Here is a 12,357-nt window from a genome sequence, read left to right as displayed (position 1 = left end):
CATACTGTACAAGTTACCAGATCTTTGGTGGGCAGGTTCTCTCAGCAGCCCCCAAAGTTCAGGGGATTCTGACAGCACTCCTGACGAAGAAAGAGGCTTAATTGAATTGCAAAGAATCCTAGGGAGTGTGCATAGTTCAGGGCCAACAGAAAGCAATGCAGCAGAATGGCCAGAAGAGGATTCGGCCTACACGACCTCTTCTGTTGTGATGCTATAAGGAGGATGAGCATGGCACAATGACAATCTGCTATGAAGGAAGCTGCTTATAAAACATACAGTATATTAAACCATTTTTATTATTCTCCTACATCCTAAGGATGTAATAAGCTTCCATGCAATTCTTCTTTTTGTTTCAGCGTTAACTTTATCAGTTGCCAATGGTCCAACATATGAAGACCAGAACCAGAGCCACAGGATGAGCCAACCAAATACAGGAACCCTGGAGTCAGATAAGAGGATCCCCAAGAAAAGCAAAATGAATCAGTTCTTTAAGACAATGGTGAGTAATGACCAGACATCATCGCTGAAGCTAGGCTTTCCTACAAGTCAGTTCACTACCCTTCCTCTATATCTAAAAACATAACGTAGCTTGTTGTGCCCCCCACTCCACAACCAGTACTGGAGGTACATGCCTGGGTTACCCCTTTACTAAGCTGTGCCCAGTCATACAGTATATGGGGTGTAAACAATAAACCAAGTGAATACTGAGCATATCCATAAAGTGTCTGATGTCCCAATAAACATATATATTATGTATTCATAATAATAACGTGTGCTGGAGTCCTGGTGTTCAAATCCCGCCAAGGGCAAAAAACCATCTGCAAGGACTTTGTATGTTCTCCCCGTGTTTGCATCCCATATTCCAAAAAACACATACTGATAGGGAAAAAAATGTACATTGTGATCCCTATATGGGGATCACAATCTACATAAAAAAAAATAATAATAACTGCTTTGTGTACATGGTAGACATAAATTGACGGCTGAGGGACTATAGAGGTTTAGCTGGAATACTCCCTTGGCATTTCTCTGTTACTGCAGTGATCTAGCTGTAGAAGCCTGTGGTTGTCGTCATACAGCAAGGAACACACTGACTAAACGGATATATAGCAGTCACAATCCTTTTTCAGTTACTAGGCCTCCCATGTGCAAGTTTCCTGAGATTAGCAATATTTAATTCTTATATAGATGATCTTATCTGACCTATTTCTATATGATCGAGCACAATAAAAGTTTTTTCATCTTGAGTTTGATTTCACAGTTATATTGTCATTTTTTAAAGTCAGGTAAGTAGACACATTGACAAACAATGCACCCAGATAGACGTGTCGTGTTGCTACAAAACATGGCATGCAGTTATATCTCAGGCAGATATGTAGATGATTACAGGAAGGGTCTGATTTAGACACTGAGCCTTGTCACAAGAATGTATAAAAATGTTGCCCTGTAAAAATCTTCTCGGAGGCTTATTTTGGGTAGTATACCCAAGGGAGGTGAGGGAACATATAAAACAGTGTTACTTACATCTCCTGGCTCCAGGCAGGCTTCAGGCCTACTTGTGTGACATCCCTGATGTCACATGGCTGGGGCTTGCGTCATTATGCGTCGCAATGCAATCCTGGCTCTCACGTGACATCCCGTACGTCATTGAAGATGGCCGACATCAGCAGGGACTGCATCAGAGCCAGGGAGAAGGAAATAACTGTGTTTTTATGTTTGTATCCGATCCATTAGGTCTCTGATTATTATACTCTGGGGTTTTTTCAGATGCCAGAGTATAATTGTTCATGGGTGTCCCCTATGGGACATAACACTGTGTGCAGGGGCCACTATGGGGCATAATACTGTGTGCAGGGGCCACTATGGGGCATAATACTGTGTGCAGGGGCCACTATGGGGCATAATACTGTGTGCAGGGGCCACTATGGGGCATAATACTGTGTGCAGGGGCCACTATGGGGCATAATACTGTGTGCAGGGGTCACTAGGGGACATAATACTGTGTGCAGGGGCCACTATGGGGGATAATACTGTGTGCAGGGGCCACTAAGGGACATAATACTGTGTGCAGGGGCCACTATGGGGCATAATACAGTGTGCAGGGGCCACTATGGGGCATAATACTGTGTGCAGGGGCCACTATGGGGCATAATACTGTGTGCAGGGGCCACTATGGGGCATAATACTGTGTGCAGGGGCCACTATGGGGCATAATACTGTGTGCAGGGGTCACTAAAGGACATAATACTGTGTGCAGGGGCCACTATGGGGACATGAATCTGGGGGCAGAGATGGAGGGACATGAATCTGGGGACAGAGATGTGGGACATGAATCTGGGGGCAGAGATGTGGGACATGAATCTGGGGGAAGAGATGTGGGGACATGAATCTGGGGGCAGAGATGGAGAGGACATGAATCTGGGGGCAGAGATGGAGGGACATGAATCTGGGGGCAGAGATGTGGGACATGAATCTGGGGGCAGAGATGGAGGGACATGAATCTGGGGGCAGAGATGGAGGGACATGAATCTGGGGGCAGAGATGGAGGGACATGAATCTGGGGGCAGAGATGGAGAGGACATGAATCTGGGGGCAGAGATGGAGAGGACATGAATCTGGGGGCAGAGATGTGGGACATGAATCTGGGGGCAGAGATGTGGGACATGAATCTGGGGGAAGAGATGTGGGGACATGAATCTGGGGGCAGAGATGGAGAGGACATGAATCTGGGGGCAGAGATGGAGGGACATGAATCTGGGGGCAGAGATGGAGGGACATGAATCTGGGGGCAGAGATGTGGGACATGAATCTGGGGGCAGAGATGGAGGGACATGAATCTGGGGGCAGACATGGAGGGACATGAATCTGGGGGCAGAGATGGAGGGACATGAATCTGGGGGCAGAGATGGAGAGGACATGAATCTGGGGGCAGAGATGGAGAGGACATGAATCTGGGGGCAGAGATGGAGAGGACATGAATCTGGGGGCAGAGATGGAGCGACATGAATCTGGGGGCAGAGATGGAGGGACATGAATCTGGGGGCAGATGAAGGGTGTATATGAAACTGGGGGAGAGATAGAGGGGGGACATATGATTTACGGGTGACTGTAGGAGGATTATACTGTGTGCGGGCACATGAAAAATTAACTAGTGGGCGGAGTCAACACAAAAGTGGGTGGGGCTAAATTTGCCGCGACGCGCTACGCTCGCCGCACATTTTGTCCCTCTTTCGGTTCTTCAAAAGTTGGGAGGTATGCTAAGGGACATAATACTGTGTGCAGGGGCCACTATGGGGCATAATACTGTGTGCAGGGGCCACTAAAGGACATAATACTGTGTGCAGGGGCCACTATGGGGCATAATACTGTGTGCAGGGGCCACTATGGGGCATAATACTGTGTGCAGGGGCCACTATGGGGCATAATACTGTGTGCAGGGGCAACTATGGGACATAATACTGTGTGCAGGGGCCACTATGGGGCATAATACTGTGTGCAGGGGCCACTATGGGGACATAATACTGTGTGCAGGGGCCACTATGGGGCATAATACTGTGTGCAGGGGCCACTATGGGGCATAATACTGTGTGCAGGGGCCACTATGTAAGCTACAAAGACTTCTATAGAACTGTGTACCCAGTTTATTCATACACAAACTATATGTATCCATATAAAACAAGACCTGAGGATAAATTACACTAAGTGAGGATACATCTGATATCACCGACAATACACATAACAGTAAAACGTTCTCCTGTTACATAATGAAAGCTTTCTTCTTAGCATTAATGGAAGTGATTTAGAAGACTGGCGCTGCTGTACAGCTATGGCTACAGATGTTTAATGTCATTGCACAACAGAATCAGTGGCAAATATCACTTATGAATTTATTATAAAACAGATATAGAAAAGCCTCATGAGCGGCATATGCTGCAACTTCATGTTCCTGCAATTGTATTACTGTGGACAAGTACAGCACCGGTGTAAGGATGAAGACAGTGTGTTACCGCCTTTATTGTAGCAGTGAGGAACACTCGTGTTAAATAAAAGAAAATATCTAGTGAGTTTTCTGCTTTTATCTTGGCCCATAGTCATTGTACTAGTTTTTAGTATAGTCCCTCAGTGTATTGAGTTGTAATTGTAGTGCATAAGATGGTCACTAGATGTCACTATTTTACCATATACAGAACACTGGCTGATTAGGGTTTTATTACTAGGAAATATGTTTTTAACCATAATTTTTCAGATAAAAGAACAGCACATGAATCCTGTGTTAGGCTAAGGCTCTATGTAGCAAAAAAACATGTGCAAACAAAAACGCAATGTGTTTCCAACGCATGATTTTCTTCCGCAATTCCTCTTTGCATTTTCGCAGAGTTTTGCTCTGAGTTTGCTCTGCAGTCTTTCCGCCCCTTTTCTACCTATACTGAAAATGTCAGGCATTCAATGCTTTGCTGCAATGTGTGGATGGGATTAGCTAAAATTTTTTGGCCAGAAACCCGGAGGATCCCAATTATAGTCTATAGGGTCCGTGGGTTTCCGTAGCTAACTACTTTATAAAAGGATTAGGTTTCCCAGGCACAGGTATGATCCTCATGTAATTTAATGTCTTGACTCTCCCTTAAGTGTTTATCGCAGCGAATACAACAAATGTCGAGTTTTACAACATAATATTCAAAGTATCACTTGACATAGTATTGGTGATATTCCTAAAAATTAGAGTATATAGATTGTCCTATACTTAATACATCGCACACGTGGATTAGAGTAGATGGGACACACAACATTGCCAATGTATATTAGATTAAAGACATACAGTTATAACATCCACAATAATATACGCGAACATAGCCCCTCACAAGCTGTGGATTACTGAGTAGATACAGTCCCTGACAAAAGTTCTGTCGCTTATACATGTTGTGGAATCAAAAGCTTATAACCTGACTTTAACCCCTTCCCGACATCCGCCGTAATAGTACGGCGCATGCCGGGTGTGTAACTATGGCGACTACCCGGGAGTCGGGCGGCCGCCATAGCTGCCGGGTGTCTACTGCTTTAAGCAGTAGACAACTGGCGCTAATGTCTCTGATCAGTCCCCAGACCGATCAGAGGCATTAACCCCTCCAGCGCCACGGTCAAAGGCGCCGGAGGCGCCATTTTCCCGGCAGAGCATGGGCGCCGCCATTTTGCCGGTGATCGCCGGCGCCTGGACCAAGCTCCAGGGCCGACGTCATTTTGCCATGACAGCCGGGAGCCTTGTTAAAACCTCTGGGCCGGTCTGCAATGATGATGATTTTTTGCAATGCATTAGCATTGTAATGCATTGCATTAGTGATCAGACCCTATGGGGTTCAGCACCTCTAGGGGATCTAATAAATGCAAAAAAAAAAAAAAAAAAATTTAAAAACTTAAAAAGTATTAAAAATTCAAATCACCCCCCCTTTCTCTAGAACACATATACAAGTAGTTAAATACTGTGAAACACATACATGTTAGGTATCCCCGCGTCCGCAATTGCCCGCTCTACAAATCTATAAAAATATTTTTCCTGTTCGGTAAACGCCATAGCGGGAAAAATAGTCAAAAGTGCCAAACCGCCGTTTTTTCACTGTTTTGATTCTGATAAAAATTTGAATAAAAAGTGATCAAAGCAATAACATTTCCCGAAAATGGTAGAACTAAAAAGTACACCCGGCCCCGCAAAAAAAGACGCCCTATACATCCCCGTACACTGACGTATAAAAAAAGTTACGGCTGTCAGAATATGGCGACTTTTAGGAAAAAAAATTTTTAACACAGTTTTGGATTTTTTTTAAGGGGTCAAAATGTAAATAAAACCATATAAATTTGGTATCCCTGGAATCGTACCAGAAGAATGAGAAGTCACCATTAGATTTAGCCGTCAGGAGATCATTGAAGACTTGTGAGGGCTGTTTCAGTAGAGTGCAGAGTCCGGAAGCCAGATTGTAAGGGGTCAAGAAGAAAGCATTCCAAGATTTTGGAGATAATGCATCGATAGTTATCAGCACAGGACGTGTCAAGGGAAGATTATTTCAATAGTGGAAAATTCCAGAAGAGAGACAGGTTGAATATTTTAGTTAGGTATGTTGTGACCACAGGCGACAGAGACTGGAGAAGGTGTGAGGGGTCAGGGTCACTACTGCAGGTCATAGAGCGAGACGAAGAAAGTAGCTGAGAGACTTTCTCTTTTGTAACAGGGTCAAAAGATGGGAATGAACAATCTGAAGTGCAGTGGGTGAGGGGATCAATGTCACCTGGAGATCGGGCAGTCATTTCCTGACAGATATTATTAATTTTGCCATGGAAATAAGTGGCCGGGTCTTCTGCACTAGGGTCTGTTAATGGCGCCTGCACCTTGTGAGTGAGTCTCAGTGTACACAGTGTCCTATTTGTGACATCACTATAACACTGTGTGTTTTATCCTTATGTATAGAAAAGACCAAAATAAATGTAGTTTTTCAAGTTCAGAATTTTCTGCTTAAAGTGGCGATGGTAACCAGTCCGTCTGATTTCAATGGTCATTTTGTAGCTGTTAAATAGAGATTGATTTGACAATTTTCAATGGCCAAGAAAAAATCGATGGTTGTGGAAATATAGAACGTGTCCTGCTATAGCTACATGTCAGGTGTTTTTATAGCATAAATAATACACATTAGTAATAGCTTATCTGTTATTTTGCAGCTCTCCTCTAAGGTCAATGAAGATGGAAAGCAGATGACGGACCAGCAAAATGAAACCTTGTCAATCGACCTGTGAGCATTGACTTCAGGATAACAATACTCTGAGTGGGGATTCAGTTTCATGTCAAATCACCTTCAATTATTCATCTATAAAAGTGTAAAAATTCTGAAAAAAAAAAAAATGTCTGTGTACCATAGTTGGTGCTGACCATCATATACAGTTTATAATTGCTATGGGGTTTTTGCCTTGTCCTAGACGTAAGACTGCTTATGGTATTTGTTCTGAACAAAATGTAACAAATGAACAAAATGATTTCTTATCTTAAAACTGACATAGCTTGAGATATATCCAACCTGCAGGGACGGAAATTCCTACAGTATTGCTTACTGTATAGAATAGCACCACAGGGTTAAGTTGGTACAGTCCCCCCCCCCGTTCTTCTACAGCACAAAGAGCTTTGCACAGGTCATAGAGATTGCACAAAACTCTCAAACATTAGGGTGCATTCACACGATGTAACGTTGCCGGCAGATGACGTGCTCAAAATGCTCCCATTCATTTCAATGGGAGTTAGGAGCGTATACGCCGTGTTATTTTGCGCCCGTGATTTTGCGGCCTCTCTTACTTGTTGTCCACAGACCAGGGCAGCAGCTCAGGCAAGATGACTGCCCCACAACCATGTAAAAAAATTGTAAAAAATAGCTTACCCTTCAATAAAGACCAGGACTCCATCTTTTGGATTTAAAATCGGCTTATACAGGTCGATTTATCAAACACAATATAAAACCGTAACCCATAAATACCAAATAAATAAACCGCCATAAAATGAGCAGTGTAAGAATACATAACTTATAGTTCATAGTGATGTCACAAAAACTAACCATTATACAGTGCAATACCAACTATAACAAGGGTGAGAGGCACGGACCCCAACCTACCCAGTTGCAAAACCCACCTCAGGTAGACCTTTTCCACTTTAATGACCTTATCCCCCAGCGGAACCCTAGCCCATCTGAAGGACTCCCCAGGCCTACACATTCATCGCCAAAATCCCCATAGCACAGATGAGGTCCTACAAAATTATACAAAATCCCCTATTATACCTATATGGGAAACGGCAGCATTTCTGCAGATATAATTAAAATGCAGTGATTTTTAAAGATCCAAAAGATCAGGATTACATGTTTATTTCCTGTGCCGATTTTATTGCAGAAAATCTGCACCATAAACCAAAAGCTTTAGGCCGGGCCCCCATGTAGTGTAAATGCTGCGATTTGCCTGAGGCCGGGGCTCCCGCGTAATTCTGGCTAATCCCATCCACACATTGCAGAAAAATATCCACAGCGGACATGGTTTTTCTACCTACAGTTCCCATATAGGTATAACTGAAGCAGGTAGTCCACTGAGGAAAACTCGCTTTTTGGCTGTGGCTCGCTACGTGGGGCCTCAAAGTGAATGAGAAATTCTAGTTATCATACGCATGGACATTGACCTATTCTAAAATCCACAATATATCAATTGACTTCTCTTTTCTGTTGTGGACTTCAGAAGAAAGGTATCAAGATCCACATCAAAATCTGCAGGTATATGTATGAAAATCCTCACTAAAAATCTGCATCAGTTGGTGCAAATATTCCGCACAAATTTCCAGGCCTTTCCATTCAGGCTTTGGTGTAGACTTTAGTCATGCCATTCCTGAATGTGCGCAGGTTCCCCTGTGGTAGCGCCTCCTAGTCTGATAAGTGTGCTACAATTCACACATGGTAGTATGGGGTTCTGGGTCTATCTCTTGGCCTAAAACAAGTTGTGGGTCCGATAGAGAGAAAAAGTGTCAGAACCGGTCTGTCATGTATGAATTTATATTTCCATATTACTAAGAGTTTTGTACAATTTGAGTGGGAAACCTATAAATAAAAATGAAACCTCAAATGAAATATGTAAAAGTGATGTAATATGATCTTTATCCCATCATGTGTATGTGGATTACCTTTGGATTGTGGAACGGCTACATAATGTTTTATATTTTTACAATAATTTTGTATCTCCATTTTGTATTGTTTTTACGTGTAGTCCAAGTGTTTTCGGACTCAGAAGTATGCCTGTTTTAAAAATAAAAGTCAATGCATTCAGAATATATGTGCCTGATGTGGTGATTCTTTTGTGAGAACATTATGGCGATATTCTCCTGTTTCTAGATACTCTCCAATGACATAATAAGGCTGAGTTCACACGTAGTTTTTTGGTCAGGATTTTGAGACCGAATTCGCCTCAAAATTCTGACCAAAAAGAGGCTCCCATTGAAATCAATGGGAGCCGGTCAGTTCTTTTTTCCGGGAGCCGTTTGTTCCGGCTCCTGGAAAAAGAAGCGAGATGCTCATTCTTCAGGCTGAGTCGCCTTGCAAATCTGCCTGAAGACACTCCCTCCTCCCGACTAGGGCCATTCATTGGGGCTACTCCGGAGCGGAGTGTGCGACTGGATGCTGGTGCACTGCACCAGCATCTAGTCGCAGTTACCCGTTTTTTGGTCTGGAAACTGAGGCGGCCTTGACATTGGGCACTTAAGGAAACAAGCCTGTACTTACCGTATTTTTCGGACTATAAGACGCACTGGACTATAAGACGGTTTTAGAGGAGAAAAATAGGGAAAAAAAATTTCAGGCAAAAAATGGTAAAATATTTAATATATGGGAGTTGTAGTTTTGGAACAGCTGCAAGGCCACATTGACAGGTGACCCTGCAGCTGTACGGGGATGTATAGGGTTTTTTTTTTTGTGGGGCCAGGTGTACTTTTTAGATATACCATTTAGGGAAAGTTTATTGCTTAGATCACCTTTTATTTAATTCAGAGGCAAAACAGAGAGAAAAACCCGGCAGTTTAGCACTTTTGATTTTGACGTTCACTGTACATAAAAATATTAGTAGACCGGGCATTTTCAGACACAGGGATACCTAATGTGTATGTTTCACAGTAATGTTATACTTTTATATGTATTCTAGGGAAAGGAGGTGAACTTTTATTTATTTTATTTTTTATTATATTTTTTTTAAGTTTTTTTTTTTTTTTTTTTTTTTTTTTACTATTTTAATATCCCCCGCCTAGGGGGCTTGAACCTGCAATCATTTGATTGCAAGTCCCATAGACGGCAATACACTTGTGTATGGGAGATTCTATACATTACTATCGCGGAGGGTCATAGACCAGCCGCGATAGTAATATATATCTATGACAAGCCTCGGAGCCTTCATTAGGCTCCCAGCTGTCATCGGAACAGGCCGGCTCCTGCGGCCTCGCCGTGCAGGAGCCGGCCTGCATCACTAAAGGTATGGGGCCGGTGGGGACCGGCCCCGGGGCTAACTGACTGCCGGGACCTGTGGAGGAGGAGCGGATTTGCAGCATGGCCGCGCTACTGCCACCGCTGGTTTTCTTCAGCGGCAGGGGCGTGGCAATCTGCAGGCCCCGGCAGCTAAGACAGTCCCCGGCATCTGCTGTAATAGACCGGCGGATGCCGGGGAGTGTCTTAGCTGCTGGGGCCTGCAGATTGTCACGCTCCTGCCGCTGAAGAAAACCAGCGGTGGCAGTAGCGCGGCCATGCTGCAAACCCACTCCTCCACCCACATTCAGACTATAAGACGCACCCTCATTTTCCTCCGAAATTTTTTGGGAAAAAAGTGCGTCTTATAGTCCCAAAAATACGGTAATTAAACCTTACCCCTGCTGGACCAATCCTATAACTGTACCCCTTTAGTCTGTGGAACTAACCCTCCCCTCCTCCTGAAAACCCCCAGACCCATAATAACGACAGAAAGTTTATTTTGGATTGATTGGCCACAGCAGCCATTTTATTACAAATGTGACAAACAGTAACAAACATGTCAAAATATAGCCATCTGTAAATAAATAATTAAATAATCACATACCAATAAACCCCTTGATATAACTATAACATCCTGACTAACAAGCAATTATCATAACGAGCTGATGAGGGGGGAAGTCCTCGGAGCTCCAACATGTCTGGCCGCCATTCTGTCCATCACCAACTTACCCCCAGCCGCGATAACAGGCCCAGGAGCACCATAACGACAGAATGACAGTTCATCAACACTAACCACTCCCCGGGACACCAGCCCAGCAGGAGTCCAAAAACTGCCAGACAAACAACTTAACCAACGATAGGGGAACTTGACTACTAAATTTTCCCCAAACAGGAATTATTTATACCATACCTCCCAACTTTTGAAGAACTGAAAGAGGGACAAAATGTGCGCGGCAAATTTAGCCCCACCCACTTTTGTGTTGACTCCGCCCACTTGTTAATTTTTCATGTGCCCGCACACAGTATAATCCTCCTACAGCCACCCGTAAATTATATGTCCCCCCTCTATCTCTCCCCCAGTTTCATGTCCCTCTTCCATCTCTGCCCCCAGATTCATGTCCCCTCCATCTCTGCCCCCAGATTCATGTCCCACATCTCTGCCCCCAGATTCATGTCCCTCCATCTCTGCCCCCAGATTCATGTCCCTCCATCTCTGCCCCCAGATTCATGTCCCACATCTCTGCCCCCAGATTCATGTCCCTCCATCTCTGCCCCCAGATTCATGTCCCCCATCTCTGCCCCCAGATTCATGTCCCCACATCTCTGCCCCCAGATTCATGTCCCACATCTCTGCCCCCAGATTCATGTCCCACATCTCTGCCCCCAGATTCATGTCCCACATCTCTGCCCCCAGATTCATGTCCCCCATCTCTGCCCTCAGATTCATGTCCCTCCATCTCTGCCCCCAGATTCATGTCCCCCATCTCTGCCCCAATGTCATGCCGTCCTCTCCTTCATCTGCCCCCAGATTCACGTTCCACCTCCACATTAAACTTACCTTCTCCTCCGCTCCCTCGCCGCCTCTCTCGCTGACACATGCGGCTGAAGGAAGGAGCTGACACAGGTCAGCTCCTCGCTTCGCCGCTGCCCGCCTCTCTCCCTGACACACGCGGCTGAAGCTGCTCGCGTGCTCGCTTCGCCGCTGCGTCTCTATCTCTCGCTGACACATGCGGCTGAAGCGAGGAGCTGACCTGTGTCAGCTCCTCCCTTCGCCGCTGCCGCCGGCTCCTGGCGTGTACATCGCGTCTACAAGCCAGGAGCCGGCGGCAGCAGCTAAGCGAGGAGCTGACACAGGTCAGCTCCTCGCTTCAGCCGCATGTGTCAGCGCGAGAGAGAGACGCAGCGGCAAAGCGAGTACGCGAGCAGCTTCAGCCGCGTGTGTCAGGGAGAGAGGCGGGCAGCGGCGAAGCGAGGAGCTGACCTGTGTCAGCTCCTTCCTTCAGCCGCATGTGTGTTCAACTCAGATCTGCGTCCTCTGGACGCAGATCTGAGTTGAAATCGGGACATACCTCCCTCCAACCGGGACCGCGGGACATGTCACCCAAATCGGGACTGTCCCGCGGAAATCGGGACGGTTGGGAGGTATGTTTATACACTCCAAGGACCCCCCACCCCACCACACTGCTGTGACAAAATAACACCCAAATCCCCCCTCCTCCATGGCAAAAACTAAAAAAGGGGGTGTGCGGGCAGGATCTTGATTCCTCCTTGTGATATAATGACCACGGGGAGGGATTGCCGGGAGTTAAATAACCTCCCCTGACGACTCGTGCCCTGGAGG

General features: G+C 45.3%; 1 protein-coding gene across 1 annotated transcript in view; it reads left to right on the top strand.

Annotated features, from left to right (window-relative positions):
• The window catches only part of DOCK2 (dedicator of cytokinesis 2), a 522,773-nt gene extending 515,960 nt beyond the window's left edge, over window positions 1-6,813 (top strand). The window contains exons 51-52 of the mRNA XM_075274736.1: window positions 357-499; window positions 6,703-6,813. Of these exons, the coding sequence (XP_075130837.1) occupies window positions 357-499; window positions 6,703-6,777 (218 nt within the window). The 3' untranslated portion in view covers window positions 6,778-6,813. The remainder of the gene's footprint in view (window positions 1-356; window positions 500-6,702) is intronic.
• The last annotated feature ends 5,544 nt before the right edge of the window (window positions 6,814-12,357 follow it).

The sequence above is a fragment of the Leptodactylus fuscus genome, chromosome 5 (assembly GCF_031893055.1).
Source record: "Leptodactylus fuscus isolate aLepFus1 chromosome 5, aLepFus1.hap2, whole genome shotgun sequence".
Classification (NCBI taxonomy): Eukaryota; Metazoa; Chordata; class Amphibia; order Anura; family Leptodactylidae; genus Leptodactylus; species Leptodactylus fuscus.
The sequence above is the reverse complement of the archived record's forward strand: the minus strand, read 5'-3'. Positions and strand labels throughout refer to the sequence as shown.